General features: G+C 29.2%; 3 protein-coding genes and 1 long non-coding RNA gene across 8 annotated transcripts; 1 reads left to right on the top strand and 3 right to left on the bottom strand.

The window, feature by feature from the left end:
- The first annotated feature begins 2409 nt into the window (after positions 1 to 2409).
- On the top strand, positions 2410 to 7176 carry LOC130673732 (bifunctional arginine demethylase and lysyl-hydroxylase PSR). Its single transcript, XM_057478900.1, has 5 exons — positions 2410 to 2787; positions 2883 to 3088; positions 4149 to 4431; positions 5300 to 5888; positions 7004 to 7176. The coding sequence occupies exons 1-5, from the start codon at positions 2715 to 2717 to the stop codon at positions 7026 to 7028; spliced, it is 1176 nt and encodes a 391-aa protein (XP_057334883.1). The 5' UTR covers positions 2410 to 2714; the 3' UTR covers positions 7029 to 7176.
- LOC130673731 (kinesin-like protein KIF21A) lies at positions 6968 to 16456 on the bottom strand. 4 transcript variants are annotated; one of them, XM_057478896.1, is made up of 9 exons: positions 15967 to 16456; positions 15147 to 15531; positions 12538 to 15062; positions 12279 to 12458; positions 12029 to 12139; positions 11385 to 11659; positions 10756 to 11310; positions 9330 to 9600; positions 6968 to 8951 (listed from the first exon to the last, which is right to left on the bottom strand). In XM_057478896.1, the coding sequence occupies exons 1-9, from the start codon at positions 16002 to 16004 to the stop codon at positions 8867 to 8869; spliced, it is 4425 nt and encodes a 1474-aa protein (XP_057334879.1). In that variant the 5' UTR covers positions 16005 to 16456; the 3' UTR covers positions 6968 to 8866. The 4 variants fall into 4 exon arrangements, with proteins under 4 accessions (XP_057334879.1, XP_057334878.1, XP_057334882.1 ...); XM_057478895.1 differs by having other exon boundaries at positions 12279 to 12461; positions 15967 to 16454; XM_057478898.1 differs by lacking the exon at positions 6968 to 8951 and adding an exon at positions 8958 to 9250 and having other exon boundaries at positions 12279 to 12461; positions 15967 to 16455.
- A 635-nt stretch (positions 16457 to 17091) lies between these two features.
- Positions 17092 to 19855, bottom strand: LOC130673735 (uncharacterized). The gene is made up of 3 exons (XR_008990932.1): positions 19430 to 19855; positions 18048 to 18707; positions 17092 to 17730 (listed from the first exon to the last, which is right to left on the bottom strand). It is a non-coding gene; the product is annotated as an uncharacterized LOC130673735 (long non-coding RNA).
- A 517-nt stretch (positions 19856 to 20372) lies between these two features.
- Positions 20373 to 26103, bottom strand: LOC130673733 (uncharacterized). Of its 2 annotated transcripts, XM_057478901.1 has the most exons (7): positions 25945 to 26103; positions 23868 to 24004; positions 23655 to 23779; positions 23397 to 23536; positions 21768 to 21791; positions 21335 to 21579; positions 20373 to 21009 (listed from the first exon to the last, which is right to left on the bottom strand). In XM_057478901.1, exons 1-7 carry the CDS (start codon positions 25952 to 25954, stop codon positions 20779 to 20781), a joined length of 912 nt encoding a protein of 303 aa, XP_057334884.1. In that variant the 5' UTR covers positions 25955 to 26103; the 3' UTR covers positions 20373 to 20778. The 2 variants fall into 2 exon arrangements, with proteins under 2 accessions (XP_057334884.1, XP_057334885.1); XM_057478902.1 differs by lacking the exon at positions 21768 to 21791.

The raw sequence follows: 26103 nt of genomic DNA on the forward strand, positions 1-26103 counted from the left end.
AAACTATAAAAATGCTAAACTTTTACCAAAAAAATGCTGTAAAAAAACCATAAAAATTCCGAACTTTTACCGAAAAAATGCGATATAAAAACCGTAATAATACGATAATTTTATAATAATAAAATCGTATTTTTTTGGTAATAATACCGTAGATATCCTGCGATTTTGCCAGATTTATCCTGATATAATGGAAAATTGTAAAAAATTTGGTTTTATTTTTTGTTCGCTTCTGCATTCAAAATCATCGAAAATGTGCAAACTGTAAAATTTTTTATTTTATTCTATTGGTTCACACATTCCTTATTTAGATTTTTATATAGTGGAAACCTAAACATGCAAACATGCAAATAACCTTCTCAATAAGACAATTTATAGATAAATTGAGAAAAATATAGATAGCCCGAACTGGGAATCGAACCCAGACCAATTCGATATCGCGCCGAGTGCTCTACCAGTTGAGCTATCCGGCCCTATACTATATTCCGTTCAATTTGATCTATAACTTATTGAGCCACACCGTCAATCGTACGGTAATACACCATTTAAATATAGTGGAAACCTAAACACAAACCTAAATATTATAATAAATATTTTTATCATTATGTAATATAGAATATACTATATTACCACCAGAAAAGAAACTTATGACTCTGTCAAATAACAGAAGAGTACTCGTGCCATAATTTTTTTTTTAGGTTTTAAATTATTTTTTATTGAGAGGTGATTTTTAATACATATGGTTGTATTTTTTACAATGTTTCATTTGATGATTCCTATCCTATGTGGATACAACTCATTTCAATTTTAAGTTTGATTGGTCTTTTAGACTGTAAAGTTTTTACATTTGGATGGATTTTTAAGTTTCTAGGAAAAATTTGTATAAAAACCTAGTTTAATCATTTTCGTGCCATAATTGCTTCCAACATTTGAATATAACAGTTCTGAAATAAGTTTCTTACCAGGGACACTACAACTGGTGGGCGCGATCTCGTGGCGAGCATCGAACTACTTTCGCTGTTGCTTATAGCACCGGTGACTTCCTTCTTCTACATATATACATATGTAACTTTACTCCCAAGTTATTTTTCTCTTAGTTTAAGCATTTTTTTCTTGGTGGGAGCATACACAAATTTTTGCCTTTAAAAAATAGCACTTATTCCGAGAAAATTTATTGTCCTCAAACAAAAAAATATAATATTGCTTCAAAAAAGTAACACATATCTTTCTTAAAAAAAAATATCTCATATTTAGAAAAAAAAACTCTTAAAACAAGTAAAAATTTTTTTTGTTTAAGTATAAAAATATATTGACTTGATGAAAAAAATTTTGATTCAAGATAATTATTTACTAGGTGCAAGAAAATTTTAATTTTCTGAATCGTTAAAAAAAATTTCTTGTATCAAGATTAGTTTGGAAAGGGAAATGATTTCCATAAAAGACTCTATTACATTTTAAGATAAGTCTGATACTTTCGCCGAAAGTCAAATAACATTAAAATTTACTGTGAATCCAACTTTGATCTCGAATAACTTTCGAAAAATTATAAGAGACCTTTTTTGTAGAGCGTTCAATTTTCAACACAAGTATTCATTGATTTTTCCGATACACTAATTCCCTGGTGAGTGATAAAATTCTAAACTGTATCTGCGCTTACCTGCAAGCCATTTAGTCATGTATGACAAATACAAATCATTTATTGTTACATCAGAGTATGGAACTCACTACTATCGGGACTCACTACACTACCTACATTTGCTGAGTTTAGAGTGTCATGTTATAATTATTTTTTTAATAGTGATCACATTGAGTTGTAGGGAAGGTGATGAAACTTTAAAAACTTGAAAGACTAAAATAAATGAAAATTGAACTTTTAACATTTAAAAGCTTAAATTATCAATCTTAAGAAATTAATATTATATATTAAAACTAGAATATACTAACTATATGTATTATAATTGTATTTTATAAACTGTATGGCCACAAGGAGTTTTGATAAAACTATAAAATCAATGGCATGTATTTGAACAATTATTAATTCTGTTTAAACAAAAAAAATATACACATCGTAAAAATTACATATTTGATAAGAAAAAGTCTCAATTTTCAAAAAAAAAAATATCAAATTAGATGTATCAAGCGCCGCATAGTCATAAATAGTATATTACACTACAAAGTAATTAAAGTGTTTATTTTTTAAAATTTATCGCTTGTAAAAAAATCCAAAATTATTAGACATCGGCTATATAATTTCAGTATCATAAAATAACTGCATTAAAACAAACGAAAACTCAATCGACTCAATTTAAGTCTCTCTTCTATTTAAATTTTTCAATCTCATGTCACGATAATCGATGTGTCGATATATCAAATAATCAACAATCGACCCCAGCAACTATCAAATTTGAATTACAACCTCACTTTTATACCACCAATGACTAAAATCGTCTCGAATAATAATAGAACTGCCGAAAATATTATTTTTATAATTTTTTACATAAATATTTTTATAAATAAACTTATTAAATATTAAAAATTAATTAATTTAATAATAAAAAACATTGAAATCGTGTCTTAACTATAGATATTGTAATATAAATCAAACTGTACAGTCGACACTAACAATAACGTATTTTTTTTTATTCATATTAAATTTGTAAATACGTTTAATTAATATATATATATTTTATAAATTATTTTAAAAATATTATATTATTATGTCTGAGGAACAAAAAATTGATCACCGAGCCAGGAAGCGTATTAAAGAAGTTAAAAAAAAAGCAAGACCTGGTAATTTATTATTTTCTAACCTCTTATTTTTTTTATTTCAATTGTTTATCCATTTAATTGTTAATTGATTAATTATTATTGTTATATTGTTGCAGAGCTAGCTGATAAATCAGCGTGGAATCAACATGAGTATGTTAAAAAATTTAGTGAATTTTGGAAGTTTAAGGATAACATTGATCGTATTGATGAATCACTAGTTAGTTGTGATGAATTTATTAAATTATATGAGAAACCCTACAAACCTGTGATAATTAAAGGTGTTCAAACTGATTGGAAAGCCCAATATAAATGGACAATAGAGGTTCATTATTTTTATTATTGTATAATTGATTCCATACCAAAATAACTTTTGAAATTTAATTTTTACAATTTGAACTCCCGAGTAGCACAGAGTCAACTTTAAGATGTCTTTTAAAAGGATAAGATAAGTTTTTTTTTGTCTTAAAGTCACCTTTTTTGGTATAAATACGACATGTAAATGTTGGTTCCGGAGACAGAGAAAATTTGTATTATTTTTTCTGTCTTATTTCAATTGAGAAGTCATTTAGATGACTTATTTTACTACTATTTTGTAATTTACTTTTCGTCGTCACTTGTGTCAAGTCTTTTTTTCAAGTAGATATTTTTTCGGTGACATAAATTACTGATCGTTTTGTCAACATATTGGTGCCTTATCGATATCTCAAAAAGTAGCCTGAAAACTGATATCTTATAGGTGTCTCAAAGGCAAGTGTGCTACTTGGGCTTGTAAAATATAATGAGTGTGAATGTAGCAGACATCAGACATTTAAAATTATATATAAATATAGTAAGTAATTAAAAAAATTAAATTTAAAAAAAATGCACTTATCAATTTTTAAATTTTTTAAATGCGCATTTTTTTTTAATTTTAATTTATTAATTATTTACTCTATTTATTAATAATTTTAAATTTGTCTGATGTCTGCAACTTTCACACTCATTAAAATATAACTTTTTGTAATTTGAACTTTGAAAAATTAAGCTCTCAAGGATTGAATTTTTATAAATTCCAATTTTTAAAATAATATAATTAGCAATAAAAATAACAGCCACAAATGTAATTTATTAATTGATTAATGAACTTAATTGATCTTATAAATGAGTGTGAATGTAGCAGACATCAGACAAATTTAAAATTGTTAATAAATAGAGTAAATAATTAACAAAATAAAAATTTAAAAAATGCGCATTTGAAATTGATAAGTAGATTTTTTATAAATATTATTTTTTTGATGATTTACTTTATTTATTTATAATTTTAAATTGGCCTGATTAATTGTTGGTTGGTTGGTTGGTTGGTAATTTTTAAAAAATTTATTAAAATTTATACTTTGTAACAGAGATTAGCCAAAAAGTATCGTAACCAAAAATTTAAATGTGGAGAAGACAATGAGGGATACAGCGTTAAAATGAAAATGAAGTATTACGTCCAGTATATGCGTAACAATGATGATGATTCGCCGCTTTATATATTTGACAGCTCGTTTGGAGAACATCCGAGGAGAAAAAAACTTCTTGAAGATTATGTTGTACCTAAGTATTTTCGTGATGATTTATTCCAACATGCTGGCGAACATCGCAGACCTCCTTATCGGTGGTTTGTCATGGGTCCAGCGAGATCTGGTAAATTTTTTTTTCTTTGTAGAGTAAAAGAATTTTGTTCAAAATATTTTTAGAAAAGAAATTTATTAATTGAAATTGTAATTGAGGAAAAAATTTTAGTTCTTGTTTTTCACTGGGAATTTTTTCGTTATCGAATGTTACTGACCATATAATTTTTTATCAACAAATTACATATTAGACGAAATTAATAATTAATTTTTATAAATTATTAAAACTGTAATCAGAATTTTAATCTTCAAAATGAATTTTAACAAAACTTTTTTATTTTATCATTTTGGAATAAATAATTTCTTAAATTTAATGAATAAAATTTGGGTCTGGATAAATTTTCAAAATTTAATATTTAAAGTATTAATTATTAAAAATTTAAAAAAATTACAACCGGAAATCTAATTATTCAAATTACTCAAAACAGAATTTTTTATCTTCATTTAAATTAAAAAATTTTAAGTTAATAGTTCCCGGTAAAAAATCGCACTGAAATTTTTTTTAATTTTACTTAAAATTCTAAAAAAAAATAATTTTTTTTTAATGGCGAATGAGTCAATTTTTAGTTACACAATTAATTAATTTTTCCTTTTCACGAATTTTAGACATCAGACAAATTCAAAATTATAAATAAATAGAGTAAATAATTAAATAAATAATATTTATAGAAAATGCACTAATTAGTTTCAAAATTTTTTAAAATCGCATTTTTTTAAATTTTATTTTATTAATTATTTACTCTATTTATTAATAATTTTAAATTTGTCTGGTGTCTGCTACATTCACATTCATCATACAAAAATAAATATTTTTCGAATTAATATAAATATATAAAAATAAAATTAAAAAAAGATATTATTTTTTATCAACATAAATTTAGGAACTGGAATCCACATTGACCCGTTGGGCACAAGTGCATGGAATGCTCTGATATCTGGCCACAAACGCTGGTGTCTCTTTCCAACTCACACCCCACGTGAATTATTAAAAGTAACGGGTGCTGAGGGTGGAAAACAGCGTGATGAGGCTATTACATGGTTTTCAGTTATTTATCCACGAACAAAGTTACCAACGTGGCCACAAGACTGTTTGCCAATAGAGGTTTTGCAGAATCCAGGAGACACCGTTTTTGTACCTGGTGGCTGGTGGCACGTCGTCTTAAATCTTGACGAGACGATAGCCATCACCCAAAATTTTTGTTCCCGTACAAATTTCCCTGTCGTCTGGCACAAAACTGTACGCGGTAGACCTAAATTATCTAGTAAATGGCTAAAGGTTTTGATGGATAAGGAGCCCGAGTTAGCAGCACTGGCATCAACTATTGACGTCGAGAAGGATACAGGAGTTGCAAGTGATTCTTCTAGTGGATCTTCCAGTAGTTCATCCTCCAGCAGTTCTTCCAGTCAGTCTGAAGACAGTGAAGAGGACAGTGGACAAGAATCTTTGTCCGCACACAAAAAAAAGAAAAGGTATTTTTTTTTTTTATAAAAAAGTTTCAATATAGAAATAATTATTGAGTGGAGTTTATAAATTTATATTAAATTTCTGGTTAAACCAATGGAGATACGATGAAAATATATCAAAACAAATTTATAGAGAATTAAATTCTCTGTAAAAAAGCATTGATTTTATCGTAAATTGAATAAGTAAGTCAAAATATCAATTATGAAAATACTGATGTAAAAATTAAAATTTCTACTACACAATTATATTTTTTTAACTTCCCGCTATAAAAATTGAAAATTTTCGAAAAATTTAGAACATTATGGTTTTCACCCCGATTTTGGAATATCAAGTTTCCATCAGATGTCGACGTTTTGAGGTTCTAGAAAGCTCCTCCGACTATTTTCAGATGGACGTCCATCCGTATGAATGTGTGCGTGTGTGTGTGTGGGTGTAAACTAATTTTTGTCGTACGATATCTTGGGAGCGAATCGACCGATCTGAACTTTCCTCATTGCAATCGAAAAGACATTAAGACTTTAAGTTGATTAGACTTTAAAATCGATTGGCCGAGTAGTTTCAAAGTTATTTGAAAAATCAAAATCAAAAAGGTTTTTTTTAGTTTTCTTCTGACATAACTCGTAAATCGCTCGGATTAATTTGCCTCAAAATTTAATCAAAGCTAAGTCGCCAAGTGTCTTCGATCACTGCAAAGCACGTGCAAATCGGTCGATTTGTTCCAAAAATATTGTCGGATAAAAATTACTTTTTTTCGGTAAAATGTTTTTTTTTTGTGATCCAAGCGTTTTTTTGAGCTCGAAGAGGTAAAAAATTTACAAATAATAACATTTTCGATTTCTCTGAGCTCGAAAACAGCGAAAAGTTTTTCAGTTGGCCCACAGGGTCGGCTGTTTTTCAGATTTTTTATTTTTTAAATCAAGTTTCTGGATCAAGTATCAGAGTTACGATAAAAATATATCAGAACAAATTTATAAAAGATTCAATTCTCTAAAAAACATGTTCGGGTGTATTTATTCTCAAACTCAATGGTTTACGATGAATAAATATTTTTATTAGTTAAGTAATAAAATAAGTAATACAAAAATAGTGAAAATTAATTTTATTAAATTTTATTTTACAGAAGAAAATTAAACAATCAGCCCTGACAATGTCACGTACTTGAAGCCCTCAATAAGGTTCAACTGTACAGTATTAATTCATTATTATTGTTTGTACTGAGAATAAATATTATAATTACTATTGGAACAATCTATCTGTTCATAATAAAATGAATGCTAGATATTGCCAAAATTTAATTTAATCCTCGTATCAGAACAGCCTTCAATATATTCAAATATATAATATATATATAAATGTATCTGTATATTTATATATAGATGCATCTACTTAGTCAATTTACATAAAAATTATTTCTCAGTATCTAAATATTAGGCGACGGTATCTTTTATTGTTAATTATTTCTAAACTCTAATGACCTCATCACTTTCTTTACAATAAAAAAGTAAAAAAAAATTTACATCAATTTAAATTCATCAATACTTAAATGCAACAAAAAAAAAATACTGCACTTAAAATCTCTTCAGTTGGTCATTTCACTAAATCATTATTCAATTATCTAATTAATTCATTCATTATTCTATAGTACAATAAATCGCTAATCATCTAACCCTGTAGCCCGAGTAAAAATACCATACACAACAAAAAGATTTAAAATAATTATTTTCGATTACAATATGACGATTTTTAGTGTAAATAAAATTTTTAAAATAATGGACAATACATTTTTTAGACAAATATATATTTTATTGATAACCATGATCATCAGTTAAAAAAATTTGGTAATCAACAATATTTTTTTTACTTCGTATACATTGTTATTTATTATATATTTGGTGTACGAATCGAATAATTTGAACTATTCGTAAATTTTTTTTATTATTTCCAAGTTTTCGTATTCGATTCAAATTTGAATATTCGGTTCGAAATTCGAACATAAAATTTTAAACTGATTTGTGTTAAATTATAAAATTTTTTTTATAATAATTCAAGATAAAAAACGTAATACCTAATTAGGGACTAGTACCCGATCACTCCATGTATTTATAAGTATAGATATACAAATACATGGAGTGATCGGGTATTAGGTCTATTACTTTACTATTAATTTGAAAACTTACAAATAATTCAAATTTTTTTAATAATTTAAAACCTGACAAATAATTTGAACTTTTCGAATTTGAAATCTCACGAGTTCAGATTTTTTTTTTTTAATTCAAACTATTTGCACAGTCCTGCTATATACTTTTACAGAAAAATTTCTATATATATATATAACTCCATATAATCTAAACTTCTCTTTACTGAACCCTAGACAATTAAATTGAAATATCCTAAGTACTGTAATAATAAAATTTACAAATTCTTTTCAGTCCTTTTTTAAAATTCATCCTTAGAGGTGACAATTTCCATTCATTCATTTTTCATGAGAAAAAAATTTAAAGAAAGTAAAACGTAAATTTTTAATTAATTTTTTGTGCAAACTCTAAAAAACATTCATACGAGATTAAAAAAAAATTAGTCAATTTTTTTCGTCCAACATACAGTCGAATTCCAATGTTTGATTCCATTAAGTCTGAACTCCCACTACGAGGTACACTGTCTCTCACCTGAAGCTACGCATTTTTATGACTATATATATTCTTGTATCATTCATGTAGATTCAAACGCGCATGCGTGTAGTTTACTTTTTAAAAAAGGAGCATTCGATAAATCTGAATTTCCAGGAAATTTACGCTCCTTCATCGACTAGCTGTCAGACTTGAAGGAATTCGACTATATATATACATACATGCATTCATACATAATAATATACAAATATGAAATATGGATATTTTTACTCGGGTAGGCCAATAGTTGTTTTTAAATTTTAAATCAAATATTCATTGTCTTGATGACTCATATTATTATAAATAAATGGTAATTGTTAGCATTTTAATGAATTGCTTCGTTGAAATGTACGTGGTTGGTCACGTTTATTGAAAAAACTCCACAATCTTATCGTTCCATCACTGATTATGATTGTTGTTGTTGTTGTTGTAGTTGTTGTTGATCATCATGGAACAATAAATCCCATGCAAAAGGAAAAAAAAACAAAATGATGTATGAAAAACACAGCGAATGATTGGCAAAAAATAATAATAATAATAGTAATAATTAATTAATTAATTAATTAAATAAGCTCATGATAATGATTAAAAAGCAAAATAATTAGTGAGTAAGGGATGTGATTAAGAATTAGATAGACATTGTGGACATAGACATTGCAGGAAAAGGATCTAAAACTCGCCAGAGTTTAACTTCACCCGAGCTGTAATCAATTAAATTATAACCCAAACCATTACTTAGATCTAATTTATTCTAATATATTTTATTTTATGAAAACATACTTGCTGGCGGTAAAGATGTGCTGCTGGTTTGTGACTACGGCATTTATTGCGGATCCGTGGGCACGAACTTCTCCCATTAGATTGCACTCGCCCATAGGCTCCCGGGCTACGGACCAGGCTCGCAAAATTCCCCCGCGGCAACCTGACACCATCACGGATCCGTTGTTGATGGTACAGAGCCCGAGGATCCAATCTTTGTGAGCATTATTTAAAGATTGCACTAGCTCCATTTTACTCAAGTCCCAACGCTTGATGCACATATCCCTTGACCCTGTTGATAAAATTTCAATTAATAGGGTTATTAATTTTCGGTACACGGAGAAAAATAGACTTAAAAAATTTACGAATTTTTATTATGCTGTCGACCAAACTTGGAACAGGAAGTTGAGTTGTCAAAAAATTATTATGCTGCACTATAATTATTATTGTGAGCCTCTAGAAATGTTTTATTTTCTACTATAATTCCTAATTTAGACAAATAATATTCATTACAATTAAAAAGTTTTAAGTGTATAAAATATTTTGTAATGTAGCATAATAATTCTTTGACAACTCGACTTCCTGTTTAGAATTTGCTCGACAGCATAATAAAAATTTGTAAATTTCTTAAATCCATTTTTATCCGTGTAGCTTTTATCCAGGATTCAAAAAAATTAATATTTTTTAAATTAAATATTGAAAATAATTACAGTCGAGTCGCGTTATGAGTCCGTCGATATTTCTATTGAAAACATTCCCCCTCCATGACTAAGAAAATAATCATGTACTCACTAACACGCTTGTAAAGTAGGGGAAGTGTAAGTTACGGCGTTCGATTACTGAGCAAAAGTGGAGGTACAGAAATTCATAGAATTGTATTCCCCTACATCCCTGTACGCGGGTTTATAATGCGACTCGATTGTATAATTATAAATTATTAATTAAAGTTATTCTTTTTGTTAAGAGAATGAGGTAAATTTTGTTCCAGTCATGTCTCTATGATATAATTAGTTAATGTTATTAAATTTGATATCGTTGTAAAGATTTTGACTTGAATTTTAGTTTTTAATGATTTAAACTCTTTTTAATTGCCAAGTATCGAGATAAATCAATTTATTTATATCATTCGAATTATATTTAAAATACGCGGGAAAAAATGGACGATCTTATTCATTTTTTTATTTTCTTTAAATAAATTAATATTTTAATTATTCATCACTGAATATTTACAGCTGTTATCTATATTATTAAGAGGAAATAAAAAAAATTTAATCTATGGCACGTCTCAATGATAATAAAAACTAAACAAATTTAATTTGGTATCAGTGAAAAGGTCATGACTTAATTTTGTATCAATAAAAGCCAACGCTCTTTTGGTAGTCCCTCAAAATTAAATCAGTATTTTTTATCTTTCACCAAAGTTGAGATATTTAAAAAAAAAAATTACCTGAAAAAAGTATAGAGCCACTTGGAGCGAGGCATTCAACCCCGTCATAGTGTGGCGGTGCAAGACTGACAGCTTGTCCAGAAGTATTTCTATCAATCAACGAAATCAAATGATCTTTACTTCCAGTAATAATGCGACCGTCTTGAGCGACCGCGAGACACATTACGGCGGCGGTATGCGGTGTACTAAACCGGCCTGTGTACGTCAGTTTTCTCAAATCCCAGGTCCTGACTTTGTCACTCGAAGCCGTGTACAATTCTTGCTCATCCAAACTCAACGACAGATCATTTATTGCAGCCTCTCCCACTGGTAGCTGCAACGTCCTTGAGGGCGTAGTGTGCGAAAGTGATCCACTCTGGGTCTGTCCCGATGAGAAAAGTGTCTTAACACATGAATTAGCGGCTCTCAGATCCCAGACTTTTACATAAGCCGCCGATACACTGAATAATAAATTATTTAACCGAGAATATTTAACCGCAACCACATTGTTCGGGTGTCCCGTCAGTGTCATATTCTCCAGTCCCGTTCCCAGGTCCCACACCTTCACCGTTCGATCTAAAAAAAAAAAGTATTATTAATTAACACGAATATTTAGTCAATTGTCAGTCTATAAGTTTAACAATAAATACCTTTAGACCCGCTAAATAATAAATCATGTGTTACATCAATAGCTAGAACAGCTTTGCTATGACCTTCAGCAACATGACTGCACTGTAAAGTCGCTCGTGGTTGAACTTTACCAGGATACGGTGATATAATACCTTTACTAGGCTGTGGATCTGTCGTCAATGGCTGACGAGCTGCTGTTAATCGTGAAAATACATTTTCCTCACGACTATTGAATCTTCTATAGATTGTAGGCGATCCAGGTGGCGACGATATGTCCATTTGTGCCACCTGTTCCCTAATTTGTTAGATTTTATTTTTTAAGTGTTAGTAATTATAATATAATTGAATAAATAAATTAATTAATTTATAATAAATAAATCTACTATTTATTTTTTTTTTACAACAAAAAAATTAAATATTTAATTACAATTAGAAATTATTTAAATACAATTACATGCCTAATTAATAAAAAAATATAAAGATTGCGTGCTTGGCATGCCAGTGCTTAAATAAAGTTCATAGGTGAATAGTAACAATAATAAAAAAATATATATAGATATTTATAATAATAATAACAAATAAACAAAAAATAATAATAACAACAAGTAATAAAAAAAATATTTGATTGCAATGCAGTCGGGGTGTAAGATGACTCACGACTCACATGGAACCACCAAGTCCATGATGAGGACGACGTAGCGGTCGTGGAGATGTGCTATCACGTCTAGCAAGTGTTGGAGATCCACCATGCGGTCCTCGCGTTAATACCAAACCCCTAGGTGATTTTTAAACACCGTAAACAACCGACATACCCCAGTAATTAAGAGAGTTTTTTTTTTTAATTAATTACTCATAAATAAATAATTAATAAAGTTATTTACTAATTTATTAATTAATTATTATTATTGACATACTTTAAACTTCCTGGAGCACTTGGAACTCGCGTCAGTGGATGATTGTGATTTTGGTTTTGGTTTTGCTGATCAACTTTCGACTCGGTTGTGCTGCCAAACAATAAATCGTTGCGCTGAAGTTTACGTTGACGTGCTTTTACACGCTTGCCTTCGGCATTTCCTTGATGTCCATAAGTCTCGCTGCTAAATAAATAATAATAAATAATTTATAAATAATTGTTAATTAATTAATTATTTATTTATTAATTTAAATCTTTACTTATCAGAAGATGAAGACCGGGACATAGAAGGACTGTAATTGACGTCATGGTTTGTAAAAGAAAATAGTTCACGATCGCGCATCACGTGCTCGAGTAATTGGTGCTGAACGTCGCTTTGCTGAGTGACCTGATTTAGTCGCGATTCCATATCCCGGAACTCAAGTTGTTTTTGAGCGGCGGTGCAGCTCTGATCGACAATAAATCCAAGCATTTTTTGAAGCATATATTGAGCCTCGTCAACAGATTTTATTGATGAAATAAGAGCATCGACACCTGGTTCACCTTCTATATCGCAGTCTCCCATTTCCATCATGTCTCTTTGGCACTCGGCGATACTGTCTTGGACATAAGATATTTTGCTCTTGACATTATCAATATCTTCGTCAAAATAAGTCGTGTCTTCATGAGCGGCAGCAAATATTTCACGATTTTTTTGGAGCTGTTCCAAATCGTGTCCCAATTGTTCACGTTCAGACAATAAACGCTCCATCTCACGCTCAGTTTCAGCAGCAGCCTGTTTAATAAGAGTATGCTTAGTAATTGTTCTTTCGAATGTCTGCCATCGGGATTTCAAGCTTTTCGAGCTAAGTGATTTAGCAGGAGTACGCCCAGCAACTTTTTCGCTCAACCCGCGGTCGCGTTTTCTCAATGCAGTAACTTCTTCTTGTTTACGTCTCAAAACAACTTCTTTCATGCGTTTGTCTGCCTCAAGAGTCCTGATCATATTGGCATTGCGTCTGCTTTCTTTTCGTAGCTGAGCAATTTCCCGGTTACGTCTCAACTCGTTGTCTTTGTGTCTCTGTGACTCTAATCGCATCTTCCTCAGCAGCTCCACCTTGGCATGCTTCATATCCTGAAGCTCTTTATGTAAGCTTTTGAGTCGCATCTGGCTCTGGCTCTGATTTTTCAGCAATCGCGCGTGTTCTTTTTTAGCCGACTGCAAAATCCTCATTTCTTTCTGCATTGACGTTAACTTCTTCTCGTACTCATCGCGTAGTTTCTTTACCTTCTCTGTGGGCGGAGATGCCTGCTGCTGCAAAGAAGACAAAACTTTGTCACGTTCTTCTTGCGTATCGCGAATTCGCGCTTGAAGCTGGGCAAGTTTGTCCTCGTAGTGCTGCTTCATTGAAAGCAAACGCCGTTGGGACATCTCCAGTTCTTGAATCAAACGTTGCTTTACATCAATATCAGAAGTCAAAGCCTCTAGTTCTCTGCCCATGGCCATTTCCTGATCATCTTCTTCCTTACGATCCAATTCATCGTCCGAATCGTCTTCACTAAGTGACTCTTGTCCATTTTCAGTATTATCAGCATCAGCATCATCATCATCTTCCTTACTAGCAGTCTGCTGTTCCTTCAACGCATCCAGTTTATTGATATCCTTCTGCACGTCTTTCTTCGCTGTGTCCAAAATTGAAGGTGTCTCACTAAACATGTAAGTATCAACCGGATAAGGATTATTGACAGTAACTTGCTGCTGGCGTTTTTTTAATTGCTGATACATGGCCTCCGCTTCTAGCAATCGTGCCCTCAATTCTTCAATTTCTTGGACGTACCCTAGAACTAACTGAGAAACATCATCATTACCAGCAGAAACCCATTGACCAGCAGCTTTTTCAGCCAACAGCAATGAATTCTTCGTCGTCAATGCTTCTACAGTCTCCGAAAGTGCTTTAACTCTCGTTCTGAGACTCTGCATTTCGCTGCTGAGCATCTGGTTCTCATGCCAAGCATCATTGACACCATCCTCACCAGCAACTCGCTTACCCTGCCGGAACTCAAGTAATTCCAGCTGCAACTGTTGGATCTCTCGCCTCAACGAAGCTATAGTTCTTGAACTCTTGTCCTGGTTAATAGTAACTTTGTTCTTGATATTCCGTGCCCGGTTAGCGTACTTGAGCGTACTCAGAGTCTCCATAAAATCCCTATCGCTTGGAGAAATACAAGCAATCATACAAGTCTGCGAGTTACCTCCTAGTGAATCTTGTAACAAACGTGTCAGCTTTGAGTCACGATAAGGCACGTGCAGTGCTCTCTTGCTCTTATCCCCCAGCGCAGAAATAACATTACCCAGAGCAAGCAGCCCACAATTTATAGAAATCCCTTCTTTAGCACGATCTCCAGTGGCACCAGTTCGTTTCAATCTTTCCGAGCCCGCCAAGTCAACGAAGTGAAATTTAGCTGTCAATGTTTCGAATTCATTCATCGGATCGCTGCTCGTGTCGACATCAGCATCTGGATCTTCAACCCTGATACACCGCTGCTGTTTAATGTACAAAGTAAAAATAGCATGTGATCGCGATGACTGAGTGTTCATCTGCGTGGATCCAGTTGTCCGTGACAACGCACCAAGCCTCAAATATTCCAATGCTTGCTCCGGATTAGTTACCACTCGAGGTTCAACTCCAGTAAGATGAATATTTCCCGAAGTGTCCTCATGAATTCTGGCACCACCTCGAGGTCCTCCAGGTTCAAGTAAATCTTTCAAGTCTTCATTATACAATTCTAAAAATTGTGCCGTCACCTATTGATAACAACAATTAGATAATTAAATCCAGGATTTAAGAACCTAAATGAGAATCAATCCTATCAACAAATATAACACTACCTTAAACTCCGGAGGCATGTGCCCACGTTCACGAGCTTTAGCCTGTTTGGTAGCGATCCCATCAAACAAATGTTTTATTGCTCGAGGAATTATCCCGACAACTTGGTCATCAACCTCAATATCAAATCCCGTACCCATGGTATAGGTTTTACCAGACCCAGTCTGTCCATAAGCCAGGACAGTAGCATTGTATCCATCCAAAGCACCTTCAACGAGCTTCCTAACGCAGCTCTCATATATTTCAGTCTGTTCAACACTTGTATCGAACACATAGTCATACGTAAAGGCTTTGTCTGCTCCCAAGAATACTTGGGGCTCGCCTACCGGCACTTGTGTACATATTCGACACATGTCAATCACCTCTCTAGCTACCTGAGGCCTTATCCTGTTTTAAATTAAATAAATTATTTATTTTCATTGTTTCTACTATTGGAAATTATAAATATTTTATAATTTAAATTTAAATTTTAAATAAATAAAGAAAATACCACGCAGGAAAACTACTTGATGTCTCTACCCACTCAAGTGAAAGTTTCCCAGTCTATTTTATTTTATTTTAAATAATTACTTATGATTTTAAGGAAATTTAACCTTGGTATTATTAATTTCACCCACGTACTCAAGTACCAGAGATTTATTATAATTGAATTTATTTTTTTTTTAACTTTACAGAGCAAAAAATTAATAAAAATTTTAATTTTAGTTTTGGGTAAAAATAAAAATATATTAATTTAAATTGGAGTAATTTTAAAAAGTAATTAAACTAAGATGTTTTATATAAAATATATATAATTAATTATGATACTGGTAAATAACTCACCGAACAGCAACACGAACACTTGAATCGTCAGTCATCATGATAAAAATATAAATAAATAATTAAAATATAAATATAAATAATAAAATATTTAACAAGGAATGTTTTGGCATTGGTGTAAGTTTTGAAATATAATAAAAAATTAAAACCAAGTAAATTATAAAACCGTTAATGGCTGAAGCTGACTGGAGACTGGAGACGAGCTTGGTTTTGGTTCACTAGTTTGTAGTGGTTTCCGTTTATAGTTACAAGAGTTTCGTTGAGGAAATAATTGTTTTCGGTGGTGAAAAAGTGACAGGTAAGTTGGAAGTATTGGGGCGTGTTCAGAAATATACTCTGGAGGTGAAAAATTACCTATCTAGGTGTGATTAGTACCTTTGTAATGTTATATCGCACCTCTGGTTCGACCAGTGGATATTTCTGAACGCAGGAGTTGAATATTTTCTCTTCCAGAGTGTGTTTCTGAACAAGCCCTTGGAGAGTAAGTGGGAACCGAAGATACCCGAATGACAATCTGTTGCAAGTAATAATAGTACACATATAATGCGGACATTTTGACTCGTATGTAAAACTATAGAGGGAGAGTAGTAGTATCTCTACTCTCTATAAGGTAAAAGCACCAGTTATTGACACTATGAGAGACAAGATTATAATTTCATTTTTTTTAATGTATTAACGATGAATATTATTGAATTTTTATTTTAACATTGTCTTAATTAGTCTTTTAACTAATCAAATTCACGCTTTCTGATAATAATAAATTAAATTTACTAATTAATTGCAAGCGATAAAATAAATTACCCGGATAGACCAATTATTGACAGGGTAAAATCCGACTGTTCTAATTACTGACATGCTGTTGCTCCAATTATTGACACTCATAATGCGACTGCGTAATTAATCTGTAGAACTAAATATAAAAAATCAAGTCTCTAAATAATTGTTAATTTATCAATTATTATTCAATTACACACGAAATTATTCAAAATATTTTTTAACTGAATAAAAATTAAAATCAATTAATCGATTTTTTATAACAATTTAATATATGACAGCTTGGGTTCTCCAATATTGTCGTTTAGGTTTGCAATAGACTTATGTTTAAAAAAAAAAGAAGTTACGGTGCTGTCTACTGACCTGTCAATATTAGATACAACTTCAATAGTACGTACTAATTATTGACATCCACTATTTTAAAGTTAAAAAGTATAAAATTTACTGTAAATATCTGATATTGTTAATTTTTCATATTTTATTTATTTATAAAAAAAGAGTTGATGTAATTAGATGGAAAAAATGATAAAAAATCATTGTTTCAAAAGACTGCTGTTTTAAATGGAATAGTTAAGAAAATTTACGCTCACAAGATGTTTTGATAGACACGAATAAACTTTTTTTTTTTTTATTCATAACTATTCGATATTTTTCACTAACAATAATTTTTTTTTAATTTTTTAAATTATAAAGATTGTTTAACAATGTATACATCCAATCATTATTAATATAGTAGGTAATTAAGTATGACGTTAAATACGGTAGGGTATCAATAATTGTACCCCTGTCAATAATTGGTGCTTTTACCTTAGGTATACAAAATTCCCGATTTCGTTTAACTTAAATAATAGCATGTTGTCAAAATGTGATTAGTTAATTACAAAAAGGAAACTGAAGATTACAAAAAATTGTTAGAATTCAGGTCCATAATTATAACTGATTTATTGTGTCTCATAGTCGCCTGAGAAGGTTGAAATACCCAATGAAAAGTTGCTGAAATAAAAAAATTATCAACTTTTATTTATTGGTCTAAATAACCTGATTTTTATTTAAGTCTTATTGCAAAATGGTAATTAAAAACAATATTCTATAGTATACTTTAAGGCTGGGCTGCACCAAACGAAATCTCGAATTTAAGATTTTTAATTATTTATTAAATAATTATCATTACAGTGATTTTTTTAGCTTCAGACAAAAAGCATAAGACGAACTTCCTCGGAAGATTTTCATCATTCAAGTCCCATAAATATTCAAAACGTAATTAAAATTCTTAAATTAGAGATTTCGTTATAGGTACGACCGGTCCTTACTTTGACGTGGAAATTTATGATCGATTCGACTGTTGGTTGAGCTCAACTGGCTGCCCAGATGTAAACACCAAAAAGTTACTTTCAAATTGATTGTAAGGTCACGCCATTTAACTTGGATTTGAAACTTCTCAATCGTTCAGTCAAAACTCCGAAATGGAAGACATTTCTCGAAAATAGGTGCAAATTTGGTCGAAAGTCTATGATATCACCCCCCAAAATAAAAAAGTCATCACCCTAGGGGTTAATAAGAAAAAAATAAAAACACCCCCAAAAACAGGTTTTTTGCAAATATTTCATAATTAACATAAAATTTGTAAAAAACTTTCAAAAAAAGTTGTCGAGAAAAAAAATTCACATAAAAAAGTATTAAAAATTTTTTTTGTATCTATAAAAAATAAGTCATCTTGATGATTTTGACGACGTCATGTTGCGGTTGTAGATTTATGTTAAATTTCCATCAGTGTGGCTATCAGGATAAGTTTGGTTCATTTTCAAAGAATCGTGAATTCAGCGTTTTGAGATATCATAATTTTGCAATTTTTGAAATTGGACGAATTGTTGATTATCATTTCAGCGAATAGAAACTTTTACATTTTATAACTTTAGTATTTCAGATTGTTAAATAAATTAACAATATATATGGAAACCTGAAAAATCCCTCTGAAAAAAATTGAAACCATGTTAATTAATTAAATGAAAACATTTACGCTTATATTATTCTTTATAGAGAAGTGCTATTGATTATGCTCTAAACATCAAAATTTGTTCTAAAAAATCACGGAAAAACCCATTAACTTAGTAAGTAGTTATATAATAAGTTAAATAAATAACAAAACGGAGGGTATGTTAGTTTTAAATTTTTTATTTAATGGGCATGCGCATTAAAAGACACGCGCGCGCATCTCATTTTCGTGCAAAATTTTTTTAATTGTAAGTATTTAAATTTTTCATCAATTTATATAAAAATACTTACCCATCAGCAAGTATGTGTAATTAATAGAACGTTATTAATACAAGTTATTTAGTGGTTCAATGATCCTCCAGTAATGCTGTACGTTAATGGAAGTTAAAAAAATAAAAACAAAAATTTGGAAAAGTATCAATAAAAAATTGAATGAAAAAAATTCTTGATTGGGAAATATGAAAAATTTATTATTTCAATAAAACAGTTTGTAAATAATAATTTTTTTATTTCACAATTAGGAAAATTTTTGAATTTTATTGGAATCTATGAATAATTAGTTTTCATCAGATTTAATTTTATAAATGGAAGAATTTATAAACTTTTTATTAAAAATAATGTTAGTAATTTTTTTAATGCGGTTTATCCTGATTAAAAACTCTAATCGGATTTAATCGGAAAATTCCGATAGTTTTAATACCTGCACAATATGACACAACGAACTTTCTTCACTTCACTGATCCTCGCATCTTCACAAGCAGTGACTTTTCTACTCCATAATTTCATTACAGATACGGACATAGAAATTTAAATAGTTCCCGCATATATGTTATAACAACCTGTCATCACTAACAAATCATAGATGAAAACATCGGTATCACACACATTCATACTCCATTTTATCACATTCATCACGAATAAACACATATAGTAACAAAACAGACTCTGATACTGAAATAGCTGATAACCAATACAATAAATAAAAAATAAAACAAGGCAAGAATATCAATTGAATAAAGACAATTAATAAAATATAGCAGTAACTGACATGTGGCCCAATAGGGACGATAGCCAAAAAGGATAGAAAAAAAAACTCTTCATTGCGATCCACTGGACACTTCCTGTGATTATTGATTGAAAAATGAATGATAATAGTTTTAAATAATTTTTCTCACAGGCGGAGTAACGTCATTTGTTTAGAATTTTGAGTATTCAAAAAATTTAGAATTTATAATTACATATTTTGATGAATTAAATTCACTAATTTTTTTATTGTAAAAAATGTTTAGGTACCCAGGCATTAAATGGAGTTCGGTTAATAATTTTTCTCTTCTACCCTACTTCAAAAAGGACAAGAGGAGCAGGTTCATTGTTCAAAAGATATTAATTCGAAATATACTATTTTCACAAGATGACAACTTGTCAATAGAGTATTTCAAGGAAATAAAAATTAATAATCAAACTAAAAGTATAAGTTTAAGAAGTGAAATATTATCGAAAAAAAACGGTAAAGTGTAAAAGACATCAAAATAACATTTTTAGAAAATAATTAGTTAACAGAATAGTAAAAGTATAAACCAATAGTATCATAGAAAACTTTTTTTTAAATTAAATGCAAGCTATGGGTAAATGAAAGAAAAAAATTTTTAATTGAATTGAACATTTTCTTTATTGATTATAATCAACACTTTAAAGATCCAAAAAAAATATATGTATATTATAATAAAGCCACAATAGTGCTCTTAGAAAACTATGCAAAATATCAGAAAAAATATGTATTAAATATATAAATATATATTTGGTTATAATTAAATAATTTAAGGCAAAGCTTTACCATTTTGTAACAAGTCTTAAATATTTTTGTTAGTTGCCAGTGTGCGTAAGCCGAATTCTTAAACGGCTGCAGTAATTAGTTATCAATTATTAATTATTAATAAATAATTAATAATCAATCGGATCTATAATTGAGATTCAATTTATTTTTTATCAAACATTTAAGCAGCTTAGCTTCATTTAGACTTAGATTTATATTCTTTAATTAATTGCCTTTTACTGGCCAACGAGAATTTCGTATTCTGGAAAAGCGACCTCGGAACCGCCGTATGGGATGTAGCAGACGTTGTGTGATGCTTGGACTTTTCCGATGGTGACTGTTCCCTCGTGATGAACGCGACCCACGAAAAGTGGCTCGCCCTCTTCAGTTTCACCCGCGGGTATTGAGTTTGAGGGGATATTTCCACCAGTTGTTGGCACCCATTGTGGATTACATCCACACAAAACCTATTAATTTTTGAAAAACATATTTATTAATTCAAAAAATACCAAAAACTGATTAAAATAAATTTTAATTGGGAATTTATTTGATAAATTTATTATTTAAAAAAAAAGTTGATTTTTTAATTTTTTAAATCTATCAGTAATTAGATTTCATGAGATTCATTTTTGTGAATCGAAGAATTTTTAATTCACTTTCAAAATTATATTGAAAATTTCAATTCGTTAATTTCTAAATTAAAAAAATTTTTTTATGAATAATTAATATCTTAGAGTCAATAATTAATTTTCTATAAGAAAAATTAAAAAAACAATTATTAAATAAAATTACCTGGTACTCGGGTTTTCCGTGTTCCTGACCACCCCAAGCGACGTAACAAACTCCATGACTCGGTTTAACTTTTCCAGGAATCATCGCGCCTTCGTGACGTGCGCGTCCAACAAACAGCGGCTCGTCATCACGGCCACCCGCAACTGCGCCCGGTGGCATTGAACTTCCGGAGGCATCGCACCAGCAAATACTTCCAGCTGCCACAAGTTCAGCAGGTGCCGAAGGTCGGGCATTAACATTTGGATCTAATTTTAAACCCAGAGCATTAATTAGCAAAAATATAATGATGATACTAATTATTTAAATCAGTACTATACGGGGTGCATGCCCATTAATTTCTAATAACAATATTAAGCAGTTAGCGGGGTCTAGTCTAGTTCACTAAACAGTCCTATATGAATAAATGTATTTATTTTAATTAATTACTACGTACGACCATAACCGCCGATACACCTTGCTGTTGACCAAAACCATTTAAAAAATAATTTATTATTATTAACAACCCAAGTATTAAATATTACAGAGTAAATGTGAATATTTTTGGTTAATATTTAAAAATTTTTTAATTTAATCGTTATTTTATTTTTTTTTGTTTTAAATTTTACACGCGTGTTAAGTAATTACACAGAGAAAGGGCGGGCAAATTAGATCACTAAGAAAATAATGGATTTGAATACGATGATTTTTTTTTTTCTAACTTAAATTTGAAGTAATTAAACCAAAATGCCAGTTGCCATTGAAAAAAATTTTTTCTCGGGCGGGCAAAACAGACCATCTTAAAAAAAAAAAAAAAAAAAAAATGACTACTAAAATTGTATATGTATAATCAAAGTGAAAAAAGAGATTTGCAATACTGTAACACTGTAAAAAATCGGGAGTGAATTTGAAGTGATGACGGATTTTATTTAAGTCCGATGTTTTACATTTAAAAATTTTTTTTCGATAATACATATTTTGTTTCGTAAATTTGTACTGTTACAAATTTTAAGTTTTATACTTGTAGTTTATTCATCGATATTTTTTTTTCGACGAGATTGTCTACTTGACAACTTGTCGTATATTGAATTCTTTGCATCGAACGAATGTCTTTGGGACAATGGCTCTGGCCCCCCGAACATTAAGTCCACTCAAAAATTTCTCCAACGAAATTTAAAAAAAAAAAAAATTTTTTTTCGAAAAAATTTTGAAAATAAATTTTAGGAAATTCAAAACTGTACAAAAATGATGACAAAAAATGGAAATGATGATCAAAAAAAATTTTCACCAAATTTGTGAGATAGTCTCGTTTAGACCGCCCGTCCTCTACATACCTATTTCTATATATATTAGCGTACATATTACTTACTATACAATCAGTGTGTCAGAAAAACTACTTATTTGCTTTAAAAAAAAAAAAAAAAAAAAAAAGGTAGAATTAAAAATTACTTAGATTAAGTGTAACCCTTAGCAATCACATGGGATCCAAAAAAACTCCAGTTTTTTTTTTAAATTACTTATTACATTTAGCTATGAAATCCAATTAAATACAAAGTAACTTGACACTGTATTACCGAAATCATTACAGCAGAAATATTGTAACGCAAAAAATTAATTATAAAAAAATTTTTAACTTGTAATAAGAAAAGTTTACTTATTATTTTTGCAATAATTAATCAAAATACTTCAATTTTTAATTTAACTATTGAATGACCTCTTGCAATTTAGTATTTAAACTCAAGTTACTAAACTCGACTTTGTAAAAAATTTTATACCACATTAATTAATTTGAGTCAGCAATTTTTTTGATTTTTAAATCGAATTTTTTTTTTTTTCAAGATTCATTTGGAACAATTTCAAAAATAGATTTCTTGTGAATTGACATATTATTGTTTGTCTACGTCCAATTTATTATTTTAAAAAAATTTTTATGTTAAAATTGTCTTTTTATAATTAGTAAAAATATTCCTAGGCGCTGATATATTTTAAATATTATTAATATTCACATTTACTGTATTATTAAATAGTTAATTAATTAAATTATATAAGTTTCTTAAGTTTATTAATTATTTATTAAGCAACTGACCTTCAATTAGCCATTCACCATGAGCTCCCCATCCGGTGCAAACGCCAAAATGATTAATAACCGCTATTTCATGATCGTTACACGTCATGAATGGTGAATGTTCTCCTTCCTTTCCGACAGTTAAAATTCCTTGGTTCCATCTGTTAATGTAAATTCATATTATATATTACATATTAAACATTTATAATTACAGATTAAATAATTTATTTAATCTAAGGAGATTAAATGAAAGTTCATTAATAAAAATAAGTATAATACCTGATCCAAAAACCACGGAATTCATTGCCGTCTAAAATTCCAGGAGTTTCAGCTTCAGTGATATCGGGTTTTGAACGGTTTTTTCTGATCACCGATTTACTGTTGCTCCACCCGCCGATAAAAACCTTTAAATAATATATCAATTGTTATTAATTTTATTTATTTGCAAGGTAAGAAATTAATAATTGTCTATAAAAAAGGAGGTAGTATTACTTCAAACATCGGCACTCCTTCATAGGGACCGGCAGTTAATGCGATATGAGCATCATTTGGCGCTTTTACGCGAAATTGAAGCTGCTGAGATGATACTGGATAGAATTTATACTCCAATTTGTCTTCTGTGCTCAATGCTATGAAATAAAAAAAAATTTTTTTTTTTTTAAATACAAAGTATAAATTTGGTAACATTTTTTTTCATTTTACAATTTATTGATCTAATTTATTTTTATTAGTAATCATTTTAAGACGAACATAATTATCTACAGAATTTTTTTTTTATCAATTTAATTAACGAACTACGAAATTCAAAATTATGTCAGTGATATTTTATCACATTTTTAAGAATATCTTTATTATAATTATATTTATTTTACTTAAAACTTAATGATCTACAAAATCTAATTAATAATTTTAACATAAAAAATTTACTAATTATTTATTTTTCTCATAATTTTAATTACTAACTCACTTAATAAATTTAAGAATTGAAAATTTTATTAAAGTTTTCAATTATTATTATTATAAATTCTTATTTTTTTTTTTCAACATTTTCGTATATAAATTCATTATTAAGAATGGTAATTTCATCTAAAATTTAATAATTTCATTGAATCATAAACTCTTTTTTCTGATAATTACATAAGTGAAATAATTTATTCTCAAAATTTGAAAAAAAAAAAATTTACTAAAACCAGATAAACCTGAATAACGTCGCAGTTTAAACTAGGTCAGGACTTTATTATCCTTGAGTCATAAGAAAAAATCAATAGTCAACCTATTGCATCAACAACTATTTTATCTACCTTATTAATTTATCAATCATAGTTAACTAATTAAATAAACTACCACATTAATAATTAAATAACGATATAAAATAAAATAAATCTATAAGTAATGTGTTTTTGGCTCGGTCATCTTGTTATTAACCCATATATAAATATATATATATATACACAACTTATAATAAAATGTCATTGAGTCGATGATGTCATTATTATTTCTTCGTTTTACATCATAGCATTCTTCACTTACTCATCACCATTATCTTTTTTTTTTACATTCATAAAATTCGATGTTATCAAATAATTTTTCATGTTATATAGAACAGAATATATATACATATTAGACAATTTATAGATTAATATCTCAATAGTTAGATAAAAAAAAAAAAAATTAACATAACAATGTGAAAATTAGAGTAATTTAAAAAATGATCAGTAATTTAAATTGCGCAATCAAAACTCTCGTGTGTTATCACGTATACGTGTCAATGTAAATTTAATTGACAAATGTAGTTGACATATTATCACATAACTATATTGACCTAAATTTATCAAAAATTTTATTTAAATATATTAAAAAATCAAACTTTTTTCAATTTTTCAATTAAAAATGATTTTTTCTTTTTTTTCTAATTAAGTTTTTTTTTTATTATTAATTTGACAATTGTCATTGTAACAGTACTAATGAGAAACGGATAAGTCTTTCCGCTAGCTTCTAATGCCGACTTTTTTTATACTCTCGCAATGTCGATGACCTTGCATAACAACTAAACTTACAATTATTTATAATTTATTAATTATTTACTTAAAAAACTATTCAATAATTATCATTATTACAAATATTTATTCTAAAGAATTTAAAAACAAAATAATTTAATTTATTTGCGTTTCAAATGCTGTTCATACAGAAATTTTTTCAAGGTTTCAATTCTTAAGTCGCATGAATTTCTAGTTCCATAAGAATGTTACTATTTTTAGACTAAACCATAAATACGTGAGATATAAATCAAAATAATAATAAAATAATCTAGAATTTTTAATTTTTTGTAAGTAAAATTTTGATAACATATTTTTTTTGTTATCTCTAACCGGCTAATTTTGATTGCAGATATATATTGTATATAAAATTATAACAATAAACCGCACCCACAATTATTTTTAGAACTGATTCAATCTATTAATTCAATCAATAAATTAATTAGAAAACAAAAAAAATTCAAAATTACAAACTGAAAAAATAACAAAAATAAATTTGTTTGAAGTAAAAAGAAACATTAATATATACTTACATATAGCCATGATTGCCGGTAAATAATTATAATAATTATTTATTTATGGTTAAATTACAATACGACCGTTAAGAATGTTCGCTTCGAACTGAAAGTTTGCCAAATTGCGTTCTACTTCTAAATCTATTACTACCGCGCACTAAAAACGCGCATCAAAAG

This window comes from Microplitis mediator, chromosome 8, assembly GCF_029852145.1.
Source record: "Microplitis mediator isolate UGA2020A chromosome 8, iyMicMedi2.1, whole genome shotgun sequence".
Taxonomy (NCBI): domain Eukaryota; kingdom Metazoa; phylum Arthropoda; class Insecta; order Hymenoptera; family Braconidae; genus Microplitis; species Microplitis mediator.